A 20645-nucleotide genomic window follows, 5' to 3' on the forward strand; every position below is an offset into this window, starting at 1 on the left:
AAAATGTATCTTCTGAAATTTAAAAAAATCTATTATGTTTATAGATTTATACCAAATTGCCATTCACATAATTGCCACAAAAAGAATATGAATATTTCTTTGTGACTCCACCACCTATACTTGGTAGTGGATACAGTTCTTAAGAGTAGAACAGCTTTACCATATGTTCTTTGAATGACATGAGAGCTTGAACCCACACTGGCTGAGTGGGGGAGGGGGTAAATATCTACAAATTTTCTTCCTTGTACTGTAAGCTCCTGCTCCCTGCCCCATGTTGCACCCAAGGGTCCCTCAGCCCTCAGCAGTTCTGAGCTGGAGGGGAGAGCAGCTGTACTGAGGAGCCAGGAAATATCTGTTCCATTAACCCTGTTAGTAGGGCCCAGCCTATAAATTATATAATAAATTTATTTAACAACTTTACTCCCTTTCTTAAATCACACAGGACAAAATCACACATGTGTACAGATTAAAGATCTGATACTCTGTTTGCAGGAGTGGAAGGCGTTTGCACAAAAGGATTTTTCTTAGAAATAGTTAAAGGTCAGAGACCCTTGTCAGCAGAGCATTGTGAAATTCAAGGGAAGGCTGCAAGGTTCTCAGATCCTTTGCTGAAGCTTTCTGGTACTCAGGGGGCTGCTGAGGGAATGGGAAGATCCTTTTACACAAGCAGAAAAAATTCATGCATCTGTACAACTCAGCTTTAAGCAAAAACCACAACTTTTGCAACTTGAATCTTTCATTCCTCAGCTTAGCAGTCTGTCTTCTGAAAACATTTTTTTCTTTTTCAGAGTCAGAAGATGAAATTGTGACCAAATTATGTTATTTTAGCCTGTATCAAACATTTTGCTTCTTACAGAACCGAAGCTGACAAAATGTCTGATGAATTCTAAAATGCTCAGTTCATCTGCAAACAGATATAAGTGTTACTTTGATTCATGTTGTCCGTTGAGCAATTACCGGTAATTCCAATCTGTTTAGAATATGCCATTGGCCAAAGATTATGAAGTTGTCCAGAGCTGTGATTTCAGTTCATTAAAATATTTTCCGCTGTACATGACTGAATTCAAGTTTATTAAAAGCATCATCCTCTGTGTCTGGAGTGAGCTGGATGTTATCTTTGATTGGAGACAATGGTTCTGCTTTTTTGCATGAGGGCAGCCTTTCCGATTGCCTGCAGAATGAAAGAAAAATAATTACTCCTATCATAGAATCATAGAGTTGGAAGAGAATCAAAGCCTTCATTAGAATATGTGGTATTGCACATAAATAATATAAATGGGACTCGCAAAACAATGTTGTATTATTTGTACAATGAGCAGTGGACTCTTATCTAGTGAACTGAATTTGTTTCTCCTCTCATCTGCTGGCTGACCTTGAGCTAGTCACAGTTCTTCGGAATTCTTTTAGCCCCACCTTCCTCACAACATGTCTGTTGTGGGGAGAAGAAGGGAAAGGAGTTTGTAAGTTGCCTTGAGTCTCCTTACAGGAGAGAAAGGTGGGTTATAAATCCAAATTCTTCTTAAAATAGGCCATTATGGGTCCTTAACATACTTTGGTGATTTTATGGGCCCTTACGGTAATATATTTTGATTATTTTATACCGCTCTGGGCGGTATACAACATTATTTTATAACACAGAAACTATAATAAGGGAGCAAATAAAATTAAATTAAACAGCCTCCAATAAATGCAAAAGCTAAACCCCATTAAAACAGTGAACAATATACAATATATATACACACACACACTCACTCATATAATTTTTATAATTTTTTAATTTGGTTTTTCTTGACCTTTCAGTTACTTAATTCTAGTGTTATAGGATTAACAAAAAATTCCCCTTCCTTATTTGTGCCTTCCCCAAAATGGATGATTAGGCAGTGAGTACTTCTGATCACATTGCTGTGAGGGACTGTTTGCCTGCCTTTCTCTCTGCCTGTGGTAAGAAGCAGGAGTTCACCTCACAATAGGTTTGTAGTACTGCATATGAGACTCCTAAGAGCACATTCAAACCTCAAAGCTGTTTGAGCCTATCGGGTGCTACCTCCAGAACAGCAGTTGGCCATCTCACCTGTACTACATGTTTGAGCATTTGTGGAAAGAGGATATAAAATTCCCAGATGAAACAATTCTGAATCAATTCACTGGAGAAGTACAAAGATTTAGCCAAAGAAGGGAAGGAAAAGGGAAGGAAAAAGTCTAATAGCAACTACAAGTGGTTTCGTTTTCTCAAAAACTTTTAAAAAATCTTTATGTGGCTTTAAAATTGCTCATGAGGTATGTTTTATGTATAACAAGAGAAGCCAAAGTTCACTTCTTGTAACTGTGTATTTCTAGCCACTTCTGTGACAAGGGAAGCAGTGAGAAAATCCCAAGGGTTTTCTCCTAGGACCAGGATCAGAGAGAAGGACTATGCTACAATACATTCTTACTACAACTGCTACCTTTGGTAAAATATGGGAAGGCTCAGCCCTCAAACCCAACAGTTTTAACCCTATGGGAACACTAACATTTCTGTTTCAAGCAATATCAGCAATACTTTGGCAGAAAACCATTTAAGATAACAATATGCCAAGGGACATCAACCTTTTACAGTCATCTAATTCAAATATACAATCTAGTAGAGAAAAGGTGTTGATATTTGAAACTGATTTACCTTTTAAACTGGAAGCTTTTCCACAGATCATTAATTGTCACTTGCAGTCCAGACTTATTTTCAGCATTGTGATGGTTTTTCTTCTTTGTACTTGCTATTCTTTTGCTTAAACCACTAACTTTGGCAGGCATCAGAGACATGTGTTTTGTCACAACACAAGATCTTACAGGGCTGGTTTTATGTAATCCAAAAACCTGGGGAAAATTGAGACAGAAATTCAGATGCTGAAGACTTATGATTTGGCAGGACAGAGACCATGTTCATCTTGAAGAAAAAGACAAATGGAATTCACTGAGAAAGTTGACACAGTCCTTTGCTATAAACAATCTGTTCACCATCAAACATTTGGCTAGCAAAAGCAGTTTATGAAAGTTTATTTTAAATTAGGGATTGGATCCTTCCAAGATCCTTCTCACTTCCTCCTCCCTACAGTGTCCCTCTGAAACATTCAAGAAGTTGATGCTGGGGGTTATGGGAACCTTGTGGGTAAAATGCCACAGTGCTGTGGCCGGGGAGGGTTTGGACAAATTTGGCCCTCCATGGCAAAATTCCCATTGGTCCCAGTGAAGCAATTTTGCCCAGTTGCCCTCTTCATTGCAGCCCAAGCATTCTTCACAAAAGGCTCCTGCAAGCCCACAAGCACCAGCTTTTAGGAGGTTTCAGGAGGCTCTAGAGTGACAGGAAAGATCTGTATCTGTGAGTGCCTTCCTGTTTGTAGGATCTGGGCAATTTTTCAGAACAAAATACCTAAGGATCAAATTGATGAAATTTTGAGAATTCTGTGATTGGAGTTTCCCAGTAGTTTTTAGGGGCTGACAGGATCCTGATTCAGATAAGAGCCATGATGTGTGGAGATGGTAGAATGACTTTAAACGTTTTCCACACTTGGCACAGTTTTACTTGACCATCCCCAAAACACCCCTTTCCCTTGCCATTGTTAACAATGAGAAGAAAGAACAAGATGGGCAGGTAACACGTTTTTCCTTTTCAGCGGCATGCGCATGGAATACTGGGTTATGTAACCTGGTGCTACATGCAGGAAGTCTATTAGAAGCACAAAAGAAAACTGCATGAACCCACACATACACAACTATATTTTGATAACACTTGTCTGCTGCCGTCTTCAAGGGGGATCAAGTTGTGGAACTGGAGACAGCCCCACTGCACCTCAGATTCCTACATTTCTGAGAAGCCAACATGACATTCCACAAGAGGATAAGCATTTCTTTTAAGCTTTGACCGCCTTTAGCAGACCAATATAACAATTCTCAAGATTTGGGCTACATGGAGTTTGCACAGACCTTGAGCCACCCTGTAGGGAAGTCTCTGCACAACACTCATGTTTGCTTTTAAGAAGCTATCAAGAGTTTCCCCACTGTAAAGAAAAATATGGCACAACTCTTTTATTTCTGACTTGCTCAAGTGTTATTTGCATATACAAATACAATAAACTTGGGAACAAGAGGGGATACGGGTTAGGTATTACCTAAAAACGTACTGTATGCCACACAGAAAAAAGTCACCATCACAAAAGTCAATCAACAAGCCACAAGATGTCACTATAACTCCACAGAATGCAGTGTGCTATTTGAATTGATGAGTAAGTTTTTGAATGTTTTGTAAAAAGGCTTACTGGGTTTGTGGCAGATAAAATTATTTGAAACTATTAAGTTTTTACAGCAATCCCTCCATTAAGGGAAAAAGAACAAAAAGACACCCATACCAGCGAACGGAAGCTCTACAGTATTTTCATTGTATGCAAGATTGGTGGTATTAAGACTCCATCTCTACCGCAAAGCAGGACGTTACAAAATCATATTTAGTGGAAAGGAAGATGACTTTTCCTTTTTTGGCTTTCTAAAAAGGTGGGGGTGCACTTTCCATTCAAGTGCACAGGTTCACTGAGTGTGAGAGGAGATATGCTGTGCACATGAAGACTAGCAGGGAGAAGTGGCATGAAAGCCATGTTGCATCTGCAAATACTGCTTTCTAAGCTGCTTTGAGTATCAAGGGGATGGAGGAGTAATCAGGTGGACTTGCTGGCTACTTTTAGAAACTGCAACTACTGGTCTGGCAAATGTTCAAAAGGGAAAGGAACCATGGGATGGATCTGCTCCTCTACTGACCATCTTCTGATTCGGAATAGTACTCCACCCAGCTTTTTCTTCTCCCCCTGTACTTCAGGCTAGAATTGCCTAGTAGTTCGGTCTCCTCCCAGTTCACCCAGGGAAGAAAAAACTGAACAAGCAAATGGGTTTCACGGAACTTAATACAGCATTAACTATAGCTGTTATGAGATGGTAGGTATTTTAGACAAGGAAAGATAAGGCAACTAGTTAATTTTAAATGGTCTTGCTGGAATGGTGATATAACAGCTGTTGGAAAAGTGTGACCTTTTAGCCTATAAAAGTATTGTGAACCACTTTTCTCTATCAAAAGGAGGCTCAAAGCAGCTTACAACCACTTTTCCTCCCCCTGCCCCCACAACAGACACCTTGGTAGGTAGGTGGGACTGAAAGAGTTCTGACAGAACTGTAACTACTGCAAAAAAAATAAGGAAAACCCTAGATAACACCTTGAGGTACAGCTTATAATTTTATCAACTGCTTTGGTCAAAGCACTTGGTAATGATCTTACTTTGGCATCAATAGTGGTTTTGTTGGGCACTGGAGAATTTTCTAGACTGTCCAGACTGCTCTGGGAAACCTCATTTGACTTCCGTTCAGATAAACAGCTCAGTCCTTTCAACAGTGAAGATTCTTCATTGGACTCTTTACCAAATATTGAGCTTAACATCTGTGATTCGGACATCTTACAATCCTGAGATACAGTTGTGTCAGGTGAATGTCGGTGAAACCGCTTTAGCTGTGCTATGCTTTGAGGGCTGGGTGTCCCAGATCTTTCTGAAAAGCTTTTATACCAGTTGAAACAGCTTGTTTGTGTTGTCTGAAGTGAAGGTGAGTTAGTTCGTCCAGTTTCCACAGCCCCTGGGGAGGAAGATCTGCAATCTTTTGCTTCTGCCCTTTCAGCTTCCACAGTCTGAAACTCCACCCCACTTCTCTGGGACGGCTTGGTGGCGTCACCCTTTGATATATCAGCAGGCATATCCATGATACTGCAGAAGAACCTAATACAGTAGAAGAATATAGGAAACAGTGGTTTGAAATATTAGAAAGGAGCTGTCCATAGTCTCTGCCTTTCCTAGGTAAAACCTTGTTGGTGCCATCATAGCAAGAGGATGCTTTTGTAGTTCAGGTAGAGGCATCACTGATCTCAATCTGGCAGAAAGTCAGAACTTCAGTTAGCTGTACCAGAGAATTGGAGATATTGCCTAGCTTCATTTTTAAAAATTTACTTATACTTTCATCAGAATGGCTAATGCATATATCCCTAGGCTGAATACGCAGGAAATTTTACAGCAGACAAAACTGGAACAAAAATCTTGTTGATGGGCATGCCTGAAGACTCATCACCTTCCTTCCTTTACACAACTATATTTAGGAGATGAACATTAGACCTCCTGTGATACTAAAATCATTTCCCCTGACTTGCCTTGATCACAGAATTTACGTAAATAACTATATGATGCATGCTACTGAATAATACCATATGGAGATTGACATATACGATTGTAAGAAGCGCAAAGGGGATGCAAAGAAAATGAACAGGAAGAAACCTTGAAGCCACAGGCATATTTTTAATTGAAAGAATCAGCTAGATGTTAGTATGGAGGTGCATTAGGATGTTTCCAGTCCAAATAGATATCTGAATTGGGATGGGGTGGGGGGGAGACGCTCCTAGGCAGTGGGATCAGATGTTAAGGGAATCACTGTTTGCCCTATCATGACAATTTTCTCAGTCCTCCATGGCAATCTGAGCATGGGCAAACAGGATAAAAAGCAGGCCATCAGCTTGACTCTATTTCAGGGAAATTACATTAGTGTGTGTCTGAATCAGTGTCTTCCAAGTCTGGCTGGTTGACTTGATACTGAATTGCTAAGTTGGTTAGGCTTGGAATCTTTGGTCTGACCCTGGTTCTGTTGAGCTTGCTGGTTCTGTTGCATTTGGAGGCTTTTGGCCTGTGGCTGTTCTTGTGTTTTTGGAAATTGGCCTGGAAAAAGCATGGAATTTTTCCCAAAGGAAACAACAGGTAAGTAGGATGACTTGAGGGGGGCACCTTGTTCAGGGAATAGCAGAAGTGGACACCTTGATCTAAGATGTTTGAAACTTAGAGGGTCTATAATAGACAGACAGGATTAGAATCCCTGCAATTTTAGTGTAATTTGCTGGAAAACAACTACTTCAATATCCCAGAAGAGTCCTCCATAGCAAATAACGGACCTCAAACATTTTGGAATTTCCCCAAAAATCCAAATTCTGAAATGGAATTAAGGACATAGAATACCAGTAAGGATACTCTTCCACATATCCAAAGAAATCAATTCCACCCCCAAGTGCACATCTTAACATGTTACTTCAGGAGATGTGATGTCCCATGGGAAAAGAGAAGTGAGGTTGTCTTTAGTGATCCTATGTTCCTAGGCTGGATTTACATGCACCAATAATGCCCACTGTCAATCCCCTGCTCAGGCAATAAAACACTTGTAAGGTTCAAAGGATTTTATCAAAGGCAAGCCAGGAACAGGAAAAAGACTGTTCTGGTGAAAGCGCGCCAGAACAGTTGATAATATGAATAGAACAATTCCCAATCCCCACAGGGGAACCATAGAGTTAGTAGTGTCCAGCCTGGAGGCTCTTCCCAGCCACAAACCTCAAGGACAGAACTAGGAGATAATCAAGCACCTGCAAAAACAAACTTGCTCCCAGAGAATTCCCCCCTCCCAACCATGGCAACTTGACTCCCACCTACCATTGTTTGTTTATAAGCTGCATGCATACAAAGCCATCATTTCCTGGAACATACTGATGTACCCTGTTTCTCCGAAAATAAGACAGTGTCTTATATTAATTTTGTTCCCAAAGATGCGCTATGTCTTATTTTCAGGGGATGTCTTATTTTTCCGGTCCACAGCTGCATGCTCTGGTCGACGGGCATCTTCCAAACAAAAACTTTGCTACGTCTTACTTTCGGGGAATGCTTTATATTTAGCACTGCAGCAAAACCTCTACTGCGTCTTATTTTCAGGGGATGTCCTATTTTCAGGGAAACAGGGTATATTCTTGTATCAGACAGTAGGCTATGCATAAAAAACACCCTGGCAAACATTCTTATGCAGAAAGGCAGAAACAAAATGTGCATGCAAAATTGTGATCACTGTTCTGAAAGCGTAGAAGTCTAAACAAACCTTTAAAGCCACTCACCTACAAATATGCAGCCATATACAGCAGTTGGTAAAGGAGATGAGTTTGGACTTATATTCCACATTTCTCACCTGTAAGGAGTCTCAAAGCAGCTGACAAACTCCTTCCCTTCTTCTCCCCACTACACACATCTTGTGAGGTAGGTAGGGCTGATAGAGTTTTGAGAAAACTATGACTAGCCCAAGGTCACCTAGCAGGCTTCATGAGGCAGAGCAGTGAAACAAACCTGGTTCACCAGATTAGACTTAGCTGCTCATGAGAAGTGGAGAATCACCCCGTTCTCCAGATTAGAGTCCACCACTCTTAACCACTACACCACACCAGTACTAGATAGCACGTATAATTTCAGAGGCACCCAAATTGAATAGTGCCTCAATGACTATCTAATTCAAATTTCACACCAAGGTTTTACCAGATCTAAGCCATGATTGATAAATTCCAATTTAGGTACTTCTACAGACAATTCACAGCACTTTTGTTTAGAAGATACACTCAACCAAATTTTTTGATTAAAACCAGAATGCTATCTATGCTGGTATGCTAACTGGTCTGCAGGCTGCTGCTCCATAAAGAGCTTTAACAAGTTGGCAAGTCTGAATCTAAAAATGATTGCATGGAGAAGTATATTGTTTAGGCCCTTTGCAAAAAAGTTGATAGGTAAACCCAATTTATTACTCCAATCTTCTAACATTCTGTGCAATACTGATCAATGAAGTTAGTTTAACTATATTCTGCTTTTAGGTACTTCTACTGTGTGATATGTTCCTTTAAGAGTTCCACTGTGACACAATCCACTTCTAACACACACACCTGCTTTTTGTCCCCGGAACGACAACTACACCACGCTCTTCATCCTTCATTGGCAAAAAGGCAAATTTATTTCTAAATCGAGGCTGGAAGTTCGAAGTTTCTTTGTTACTGGAAAGGTCAATTGAAACTTGGGCTGAAGTCACTGCACTGACAATGTCATGGTGTTTGATGGCTTCATTCTTTTCTGTCTTAGGCTTTTTTGAGCTAGAAAAGGAATACTGGCTCAAGAGATCTCCATCGGATAGCTCCTCTAGATAAAAAGAATTACATTTTAGTCAGAACTAAAAGACAGAAAGGAATTTTAAACATTTAATGACTAGCAAAGGAGCATTAAAGCCATAATCCCATGTGCCTACCTGGGAGTAATCCCCACTGAACTCAGCACACAGAACTGTTGATATGCTGGTTATAATAAAAGAAACAAGCCATAAAGCTGCCAAATGTTAAATAAATATACTGGCTTATAGTAGTAGACAGACAGACTGGCAGGCAGGCAGACTAAAGGTCTCATTATCTGAAGCCATTTTATACAGACAGCCAGGTGTGCAACTACTGCAGTAAATAATGTCACACTCTAACTACAGCATTCATCCGCTAGAGGTTCTACCAACTCCAGTGGCAAAGATGACATGGTTTTTCAATTTCAGACTAGCTGCTAAACCATCAACACTCTCACTCCATTGATTTCAGGGAGCTTAATACAAAAGATGTCTGTTGAAGGCCAGAGTGTACTAGTATAATTGTGAGGGGAAGACTAGAAATTTAGAGGCGGCGGCTGAAGTAGTGCAATCAGAAAAATGCCCTCCTTTTATTAGGCAGACAACAAAGCGTATCATACACAGTAAGCCACTATGCCTGCCAATTGCCTGACTGAACACTTGGCTCAGTTGGCATTCTTCATAAGCAGTTAATAGATATGGAATAAAAACATACTGCACAAAACAAAAAATATCTCAAATTTCCGTGCACTGATTATATTATTATATTATATTATTACATTTCTAAGCTGCCCTTCCCCTGATGGGCTCAGATAATCTTACTATTGCGTTACCTATTCTTCCAAAGTAGCTATCCAAAGGAATAAACAGGAAAAACATGCTACATGAACATTACTCTGAAGTCTGTATTAGGATAGGCCTTGTGTTTTCCTTATTGCAGGTAACAGTTCCAGAGATTAAGCTATCATACCATGCCTTTGCCTTTTTGTCAACATGGTTTTGTGTGGAAGTTTCAATCCTTTTGTAGTAATCAGCCGCTCTGTGCCTTTGGTTGGGGGCCTCTCCAACAATGGTGCAGAATTTGGCACTGCTTCATCAGCCAAACCGGGCATGTAGTCTCTGCTCCAAATACTCTTTACACTGGATGTTTTTTCACCAATAGAGTTGTCATTCCAGCTGTAACTTCTTCGCTGAACAGATGATAGCAAACGAAGACAGAAAGCAAAATGTTTTAGAAGAATTAGTAAGATCAAGACAAAATGTGCCAAAGGAAAACAACCTCTCTACAGATATGGAACTGTATTTATTATAAAATGCATCAAAGGAAGCCATTTAAAACAGAGTAAGTTCTGGGCTCTTTTTAAAAAATTAGACATAAAAAGTGGTAAAAGTAGCATTCCAGGTTTTATTACTACTCAGCCACCTTGAAATAGTTTGGAAGTCAAACTTCTAAAATGTAATGGCCCACAAATTGCTTTTTCCAAGACATGATCAAATCCATATGGAAGGACTGAATTCACTGAAAATGAAATGCTTCCAGATAAAATGCCCTAATCATTTCATTCTGTGCTCCTAGATGCCAATGAGATTTAAAACACTGGGTTGGATTCAGGATTGACTGCTGCTAATGAAGGGAGGTGGTGATTCCTCCAGCAGTGATATTTCAAGATGCATTTCAGGCTGCACCAGGGCAGGCAAGAAAATGCCACTCTACTGACAGCAGTCTGTTCTGTTGGTAGAAACAACTGTTGGATCCAGTGTCTGGAACCATCCACTAAAAATCATGCAAAACTGTGACCCAAAACTGATTAGTGAGCTCAGGATCTGAACACACAGGCAGCTGCCCTATACTGAATCACACCCTTGATCTACTTAGCTACTTTGATAGGCAGTGGCTCTCCAGGGTTCCAGGCAGCTATCTTTTACATAATTTACTATTTAATCCTTTTAAATGAAGATGCTGGGTTTTGAACTTAAAATACTGAGGCATGCAAAGCAAAGGTTGTAAAGCCTTTCCCCCAACACTATCCTTCTGTTAGTTTGGGGGACAGTTTCCTCTACCCACTCCACAACCGCATCAGGATTTTCTTTTTGCAACACAGACTATCAGCCACTGCAAATGGCTTGAAGCCTGAAATTCATCAGCAAAAAGGCTGCAAGCCTTGAGCTAGCATTCCCCTGGTCATCTCCCATCTTGACTTCTGCAGAAAACTTCCCTGGCCTTCCTCTTTTATGTCTCAATTTTCATTTTTCATCAAAACTCCAGGGTCAAAGCCATTTACCTTCCTTGTTGCTCTGACAACATAAAATCTTTAAAATCTTGCCATTTCCTTTAACACACAGCATGAGTGCTTTTCCCAGCAGCACTTATTATAGAACTGCATATGACCTCCATCTCCTCTGCCTACAACTGCCTTTAAGCAGTGGCGTACATAGCAGGGAACAGAGGGGCTTCTGCCCTAGGTGCCACTTCCAAGTGTCACATGGGGAGGGTGCATTCAGTTGCCCCCCCATGATAACTGCTTTGCACTGCCTACCCCTACCCACCAGCCTCCACCTGTTCACCTGCTGCCTCAGGATGCTTCTGTGCACTCACTTCTTCCACCCACCCTTCCCTCTGTCCCTTCCTGTGGGTGCAATTGGGTGGGTCAATTTTTGGGGGGAAGGGAGGGCAGTGAAATTCCAGTACTTGCCCCAGGCACCATTTCCTGCCTGTATGCCACTGTTCTTTAGACTCAGCGGATTTTCCCTTGATCTCCAAGGAAATCCAAGGAGGGTGGCTTAGCCTCTGGGCAAGCAGTTAGACAGCTTTTCTAGACAGCTGCTTTTTTCCCAATGGAGAAAAGAGAAGATGAGTGTTACTGCATGAGGTGCACTCTCCTACTTCTTTCAGGCTATGCAGAACAACTTTAGGCCCAACCATGACTGAGTCTCTATCAATCAATTCCTAGTATCATACATGAACATATATTTGTGTCCAAGAACTGACCAAAATAGCAAAGGCATGGATCAAAGCTTTCTGTCAATCTAGGAAACCCATGCTCAAGATTTGCATACTTTTGCTTTCTACAATAAATAACAATCAATTTGTACCAAGTGCTGTGAGTTTGAAATTATTTCAAGATACCAAAATAATTCAGACATTGTCACATTTCTGCACTCTCAAGTGCATTCTAGCATGTGTATTTAAAAGTTTAAATGCTACCTTTGAAACATCTGGGTTGTAGTCATCAATTTGCTCCAGTGTATTGAGGTCTTTATTTCCAAGTGCAATTTGATAAGCAGTGCTATCACCAATGTGTCTAAGTTAAGAGCTAAGAGAAAAATGTAGTTCAACAATTGACATCCCCCTCTTTAAATTTTAATAGAAAAAATCTAAATGCTACTGGTGGGGTGGGATGGGGGAAGAAAATCCTTGTGTGTTTAATGTAGGGATGGAGTAAGTATTTTTTTAAAATGACACAGAAAATGTAAGCAAGAGGAGTAACGTTATGCCCACTTCCATGCTTTATTTTGCTATACTGCTGCTATAGGAATTTTTCTCCCAAACTGGTTGATATAGGCATTGAGCCAGGCTGCAAGAACAACCCTGAGTGTAACAGAGCCCCTCAAGGTACAGTGTAGGAGAAGGTAGGGTTTTGTTCCTCTCATTTGCTCAGCTTGTTACAAAAACAGACCACCACCAACCTCCCACTTAAGATATGAAGAGTGCACAATCTCCCCATAAATCATTAGCGTACATTTAGTTTCTACATTAATAGTGCTTACATTTATTCTACGCATTCTTATCCAAAAAAACCTCCCAGAGTTCACTGGACCTTCCTTTAAGGGAATTTGCCTAGGGCAGCAGCCTTAGAAGTACTTAATTGAGTCTGGACTTCAAGACACTCCATGGAAGACTGCAATTGTAGTATTGATTTCCAGTGAGGAAAGGATACTTCCCAGCATACAGTAGCATTTCTGGATCAACATCATCACTGTAAGCATTCAAAGGAACAAGTTTTCTTCTCACAGGGTCAAAAACCAACTGATAGAGAAAAGTATTATTAGCACGAATAAATCCTTCTATGTATTCTTGGGGTACTGATATATTCATCTTCAGGTACTGCCCAATTTTCCCAATGACCTAGCAGAGAAACAGATATGTCTTTAAAGATACATTTCACTTAGACACATTGCTCTTACTGTTTTAAAACCCAGCATGTATGTTTATTATCTTTTTTTTCTTTTGAGGAACACAAACATACTGGCAATCAGGGAAATTTTTTAAAGACTTCCATTAATCTTCATTTAAAAAACTAGATATCTTAGAGAAGGTTACAAGTCACTTTTCAGGGCATGCAACATATACCTAGAAAGTTTGTTCCATTCTACTTCTTCCTGCCATTTCCACCAAATACTGAAAAGTTTTGTTTTTTAAAAAATCAAAAATTAGTAGGATTTCTGAAATGTATTTCAGTTGTACTCTCTAATTAGGTTTTTTTCCCTGAAGCAATCAAGTGAATAATAAACTACATAAAAGTGAAGATTAAAAATATAATCTTCAATTACTTCTGCAATAGATTTTGGATTTAAGGCAGAGATGATCACATCAGAAAGGGAAACAGATGGAACAACCAAGTTCTGGTCAGTACATGAAACAACGGGCCACATCAACTTCCGGGCTCACAAAGATTGTTTCAGAGGCTAGCAGTGTTGTTCTCCAGTAGAACAACTAAATTTGAACCCAGTAGCATCTTAAGGACCCACAAGGTTTGGCAGTATAAGCATTTCAGAGTTAAAGTTTCCTTCATCAGATATGACAGACTCTTACAACAGGAGCTTTGACACTCAAAAGCTTATACCCCCAAAATCTTGTCAGTCTCTAAGGTATTACTGGACTCTGATCTAAGGCTCACAAAGTACAATATTACTCAGTGTAAACCAAAGTACAGAAGCAAAAATCTAACTGAACAGCAAAAAGATTTTTGATAGGACTTTAAACACACAAATGATTGACATTAGTACTTTCCCTAAAGCAATCACTCTCAAGATTTATATTTGTTACTATTTATTTAAAACTGTTTTATGGCTTTTCCCTACTCAAATAGGACCCTCAATTCTATGGAGGTTTGGGGAAACACACATTGATTCAACATTCCATAAACACTGTGTTACCTTAATAATATCAGGATTGTTGGCTATCTTTAGTAACTTGCATGCTTTGCTTAACCCAATACCATGAATTGATGGAAGGTAGTCACAACCGGACAGAATACACATGTAACGGAATTTCTCTTCTGTAAACACATCACCAAGCTGTTTGCACATTCCTAGCCGAGCCTGGTCAATTTCCAAGCCATTTCCAAACTTGTCAAGTTTCAGAAACACCTTCAAAAACAAGAAAAATAGTAGGTTTGTTGTGGCACTGCCAATTACTGTACCACACCTTCATCCTTCATCACACCTTCAACCCTCATCTGCAAAGACTTTGTGGAAGGGTGTGAGACAACAAAAAAATTAGCAGACCAAAAGTTCTAAGAAGCCGAAGATGCTTTTTGCAGAACATTCTTGGGTCTCAAACCACAGGAGATTAGACACTCCAGCCATCCTAGGCAGAAGATTCAACTAGGAACTAAGGTACCACTTAAGAAAATAAGGTGACATTTAGGAGGTCCCCATCCAGATTTTGCTCTGAATCTCAGGCAAGCCATTATGTCTCATATGCTTCAAACCCAAACTCAAATACTGGTTAAGATTGCGCAGATATAACATGGTTAAGTACAACAAGGGAGGAAGGGGAATTTCAAAAGGAGGGAAAGAGGGAGAAGAGCCTTGAGACAAAATATGTGTCCAGGCCCTGCTCCCATCTCACAGGTATGGTTGATAGATCAACAACACTATAATTATGCTGGAGTATACTTCATTAGGGATCCATGCTTCCATGGAAATTCTGCATAAAATAAGCACATAATTTTCCCTACCTTTTTACACCCAAAGGCAAGAAGATCTGAATCCTCAGTAATTATAGCCTGGACTGTGCCAGTCTTGTTGAGGTAAGCTAGTTGAGCATCAGCTTCGTAAGGAGCAACAATGCAGTCTATTCCTTTTACTCGAGCAGCCTGCGCAAAAACAAACACCTTTTCAAAGGCTGATGGGATACCGAAGCTTGTTTTAAAAATGCATATGAGTAACTTGTAAACATAAGAAACATTATACCCCAGGTCAGATCTGGCAGGCATCCAGTCCAGTCCACTCTACCACTATGGCAGTGGTTGTGATTGAAGCAAGCCACGCTATACAAGGCCCATTTTATTAGGGCTGATAGGGAACTTTTTGGACACCCTCTTATCACAACTGTTGCAATGTCAGATTCCCCTCTGCAGCCAACTTATGGCAACCCAGTGAGGTTTCAATGCAAGAGAATAACTGGCAATTTGTGACTGTCTTCCTCCATACAGCAATGCTGATTTTCCTTCGAAGTCTTCCATTCAAGAACTAACCAGGGCCGTCCTTTCTTAACTTTTGAGATCAGATGAGACCAGGCTAATCTGGGCTATCCCGGTAGGGGCCAAAATTGATCACTTACTTTAATAACTTCACAGGCCATAGCGTGTGTGACATTAATGCTACGTGCAAAGCATTCTCTGGCTTCTGACAATTTCCCCTCCCGTAGAAGCTGCTTCCCTTTCAGAAGATTTGCTTGTCGTTTCCTTGACAGGAACAAATAGGTGCCATTAGAATTGCACCAAAATACACGTTTTGCACCAAAATACACGTTTCCCTGTCCTAAAGAGCTTTTACACACATGAATTAGAGATAAATAAGAGGTAATGAAGACAAAAGTAGAGGAAGCAAAATCCGATATTAGTCCATTGGGACAGGTGACTTTGAGCAGGTTAACTTATACTAGGCTTGTTTTGTATAAAGGTGGTAAAATTCAGTGGAAAGCCACTTAAATAATTTTAGTGAGATTTAGCTGCACTCACCCTCTCTGCATTTTAAGTATCTCTACAATTGTAATACTAGAATTTATATCCCGTGGATTTCACTGGAATAGAAAGGCAACTGAAAGGAAGCCAATATTTTCACATCTGTTCCCACATGTCTGAAACTTCTACTTTCAAGTACAGTTTCTTGCACTATATTTAGAGGATGATCTAGAGGGTTCAGTGATTTTCTGAAGCGGCTTTTCCAAAACAGGGAAATAAGTAGCTATAGTAGAAAGGGTGCTCCAAGACACCCTGAAGATCAGGCAGGCATCCAGAATACCTAAGATCAGGCATCCAGAATGCCCTGAAGAACAGGCAGGCATCCAGAATCCCTAATAATACCTTAGGGATTTCGTGTGTGTGTTCATTATGTAATGTTTAACAAACTGGAGCTGAAAAATGAAGTCACAAGGACAGAATCATTCTCCAGCAGCATTACAGACCGAGATGTAGATTAGATGTCAAATAATTCAGCACTTTTCTCTCTTTTTTCTCTCAAAAACCTTCTCTCATTGAACAGATCGAGATGTTTTTTAGGTTTTTTTGCAGAAAAAGAAACCATTGAAAAACAGTAACATAAAGACTCGTTCGTTTCTTTAAACAACATCCATAGTTTCACATGCTCTGCTGATCTTCCAGTAAAGAACTCAAGGCAGCATAATTTGGGTCCCAGGCTCACCCACACACAGCCCAGACCCAGAAGTACTTAGGTTCAGCATGGCAATCACCTCACACTGTTCCTGGACCTTTATATCCTGACCAGGTAATACTGGCCACTTTTGTAGATAAGGCATATTATACTGTACTATATTGATTTTTTAAAAAGACTTACTCTCTTCTCGACTTTTCAACTTCCTTTTTGGAAGGCAAAGTACATCCATCAAATACTAGAACTGGTTTGACCCCAAATGACAGAAGCATATCCACTAGTTTCATACAGTAAACAACATACCTGTAAAAAGAAACACATTTGTCACATGGCCAGCACAAAGGGTTCATCTGAATACTAAAATGTCACTTCACTATCCTAACCTTGTGGATCAGTTGAAGTTATAGCTAGTCTAGTCAACAAAGTGAAATGAAGGATGTACATCAACTCAGCTTTCTAAATTAAGCTTCATGATATTAAAGTCATACTCCAGATCCTAAGGAATGCACCTCTGTATTTGTTTTGGTTTATTTATGAACTTGAAATGGAAAACTCCCCTCAGACTTTCTGATTTTTGGTATCAATCCTGTGCACAAGCTGGTTAACTCTTTCTGTTGCCGATATGATTTAAGCAGCCTGTTACAACACTGCAGCCTTTGAAAACAACTTAAAAAGCAACAACACAGATACTTTCCCTCCTGATTTACATTGTGCATTTGACAGCATACTGGATATACTCTATATTCCATTTTTTTGGCCATCAGGGAATCAGGACTCTGCAGAATTTCTCTAGACCTCAACACACCACCTGCTTTCCAACTGCCACTCAAATACCACTTGCTTTCAAACTAGACTACAATTCACAGTCTTTTAATCCCAGAACAGGCTACAGTGGTTCTCAACCTTCCTAATGCTGTGACCCTTGAATACAGTTCCTCATGTTGTGGTGACCCCCAACCCTAACATTTATCCATTTTACAGATGGAGAACACTGATGCAGAGAGTCTTAGGCGACCCCTGTGAAAGGGTCGCTCGACCCCAGGTTGAGAACCACTGGGCTACAAAGATGATTCACCCACTCCAATGTGAATGGATTATGCCATACTACAAAAACATCTCCTACTTAAACAAACCCCAATCTGGATATTCAAAGTACTTTAACACATACTGATCTGTAGGTTCCGCTCTGGCTAACTTCTCGGCACATGCATAAGCTCCTTTATGCAGCCAGCAGTAAGTATCCACAGCAACAACTTGCCCTTTGTATTTCTTCACATGGGTAGATTCTGCAGCTTCTTTGATAAACTGGAGCAAACCCGGGATTCCCATGGTTTTGCTTTAAAAACCAACTAAAACAGAAACCAAGAAAAAATACACTTGTTAGTCCAATAATCTTTCTGCAGGCATGATGTGAAAGCGGAGGGAAAAAACCCACTCTAGGTACAAGTAGTGCAGGGGTTGGGAACCCGCGGCTCTTTCGCCGCTGTTCTGTGGCTCCATGAGCCGAGCCCCGGGCCCATATTCACCCGCCCTGCAAGCAGCAGGGCGGGCGCATCAGTTGCCCGGCGGCCGGCCAGGCTGGGCCCGTCTTCAACCCGCCCTGCAAGCAGCAGGGCGGGCGCATCAGCTGCCCGGCAGCCGTCCAGGCCGCGCCGCCGGGCCCGTCTTCAACCCGCCCTGCAAGCAGCAGGGCGGGCGCATCACTCGCCCGCGGCCGGCCAGGCCGCGCTGCGGGCTTTGTCTCCTGCTCGGCCGGACAGGCCGAGCCGCCGGACCCATCTACGCCTGCCCTGCAGGTGGGGGAGGGCGCAAGCGAGCGAGTGGGCGGGGGAGCGGAGTGGGGGGCGTGCGAGCGAGTGGGGGGGTGAGGGTGAGCCAAATGGCTCTTTGAGGGTAAAAGGTTCCCGACCCCTGAAGTAGTGCAATGCATATAATTAATTCCTACATATTCATGATAGATTAATGAGACAAGACCATGGCCACATTACTCAACCACAAGTGCAAAATTCTACTACTAGACTTTATCTGAGGCTGAGGTTTTAATCACCCTGCCTTCAAAGCAAGTGGAGTAGGTGTAAACGTAGCCAGAATGCGGCAGCAAACTTTGCTTCGTTTTATGCTCCCTGTTGGGAGCACATAGAAGAAAGCACGAATTTATCCGGACACTACTACTTAAGCAGCTGTGGACGCGGGGAGGGGCGGGGCGGGGCGGGGGGAAGGGAGAGAGAGAGAGAGAGACAGCTTGTGTATAAAACTCAACCCCTTCATTTGTGGGTCACCAGTCAGGAAAGTACATGCGACACATTTTCCAGTACCGGTCCACTAGCAGCGAAACCTGCAACCGGGATCCAGGCCAGATGGAGCCCAACAAAGAGACACGCCCCCACTTAAATACTATAGCCTGAGTGTTTCCCCACCCGGCTCTAAAGGGCAGCTAAACGTTTCAACCAGCCGCAAAGGAGAGAATGGATGGAGTTACCCAGTCCCAACGATCCCGATCCTCACCGCCACTCTACCTTCCTATCGTTAAAAGCCGCGGCTGCTCCTCCACGCGCTTAGCAAGGGCCGCGACAGCAAAGACGAGGCGCGGGAAACCAAAAACCTTTTCAAGCTGCGCGCCTTTCGCGCTCTCAGGCCACGCCCCCTCCTCGCGTCGGCAGGGTGATGAGGCGTTGAGACTATATTACCCAGCATGCAGCACAGCCCACGAGTCAGCGCTTGCGTACAATGGGCGGACGCATGGTGAGAGATCTAGTGTACGTGGCTTGCTTTGTAATCTTTCCAGTGCTCAAAACATTTTACACGTCAGTTGTTTTGGTCCCCGCAACAAGACTTATAGCCACCCCGCAGGGTTTTGTAGACAAAATATGTTGTCATTGCCTGCCTCCATGTCTTGGTCTGGTATGCGGGGCAGGGCGGGGGTCTCCCGTCCAAATACTTGCCAGCATGGAGGCTGAGTGGGTGACTGGCCCATGATTTCCACGGCAGAGTAAGGATTCAAATCTGGGTTAACCAGATCCTAATCTGACACAGTTACCACTACTACAAGCTTCTTCTAATGTCTGTCTTTAATTCATTATAATTCATTCCTAGGGTTTCCAGTCTCCAGGTGGCTGGAGATCCGGAATTACGCCTGGCTTCTAGGTTATACAGATCCATTCCCCTGGAGAAAATGGCTACTTGGAAGGTGGACTCTATGTTATTATACCCCATTTAGCTGCCTCCCTCAACCCCAGCCCTTCCCAGGCATCACACCCAAAATCTCCAGGAATTTTCCAACATACAGCTGGCAACCCTAAGTGCAGGGATGGGGTGAGGGGTAGAACGGCAGTTGGGGATGGTGCCACTGTAACCCAGGGTCCATTAAGGGGAGCTAAAGAGCTCAGATTTTCCATAAAAGGAAGAAAAGGCTCCAATTCCTCAGAATTGTTGGAGGCCTGTTACTGGAGCCAGTCAACTTCACAGAGTTCAGTTGTTATGAACTGTATTTGCATATTTCAGGTATGAGAATGTTTGTATTAATTGTTGAGAAGGGGATATTGTGTTTATATTGATTGACTATTAGTTTGTATTTTGGTTTCCTGTTAAAAATGTTATAATGGGTGCCTTATAAATATTATTTTCCTCAGAATTGTTAGAGGCCTGTAGCTGGAGCCAGTCAACTTCACAGAGTTCAGTTGTTATGAACTGTTTTTGCATAGTTCAGGGCTACCCTTGAAGGCTTGACAATAAGGAGAGAGGCTCAGCAAAGTACAGCAAAGCTGCAAGTGCATCAGCAGTGCCACAGGACACAGCTAGAGAGAACTGTAAAGGGCTGAGACCCTGCTAGTCTGTTTTGCATAACAGGCCAGAACTATTATATGTTGATTATTGTTTCTGTATTGATTTGCCATAGTTCATTGTTATACTGCACACTATTGTTTATGAAACAAAAAACAGATTTAAAGTTTCGTTGTAAGCCTGGTGAATGTTAAGGGTCACAAGGTGGGATCCCACTGTCAAAGACTTGAACACCTTGA

At 41.6% G+C, this 20645-nt stretch overlaps 1 protein-coding gene across 3 annotated transcripts; it reads right to left on the reverse strand.

The window, feature by feature from the left end:
• Positions 1-13: 13 nt before the first annotated feature.
• EXO1 (exonuclease 1) lies at positions 14-19255 on the reverse strand. 3 transcript variants are annotated; one of them, XM_048485366.1, is made up of 13 exons: positions 19143-19255; positions 17795-17975; positions 16810-16929; positions 15575-15698; positions 14970-15107; positions 14164-14376; positions 12945-13132; positions 12212-12308; positions 9977-10196; positions 8789-9038; positions 5294-5783; positions 2657-2850; positions 14-1171 (listed from the first exon to the last, which is right to left on the reverse strand). In XM_048485366.1, exons 2-13 carry the CDS (start codon positions 17953-17955, stop codon positions 1033-1035), a joined length of 2334 nt encoding a protein of 777 aa, XP_048341323.1. In that variant the 5' UTR covers positions 17956-17975; positions 19143-19255; the 3' UTR covers positions 14-1032. The 3 variants fall into 3 exon arrangements, with proteins under 3 accessions (XP_048341323.1, XP_048341315.1, XP_048341335.1); XM_048485358.1 differs by having other exon boundaries at positions 17795-17978; positions 19129-19248; XM_048485378.1 differs by lacking the exon at positions 19143-19255 and adding an exon at positions 18062-18077.
• Positions 19256-20645: the final 1390 nt, after the last annotated feature.

This window comes from Sphaerodactylus townsendi, linkage group LG01 (genome assembly GCF_021028975.2).
Source record: "Sphaerodactylus townsendi isolate TG3544 linkage group LG01, MPM_Stown_v2.3, whole genome shotgun sequence".
Lineage (NCBI taxonomy): Eukaryota > Metazoa > Chordata > Lepidosauria > Squamata > Sphaerodactylidae > Sphaerodactylus > Sphaerodactylus townsendi.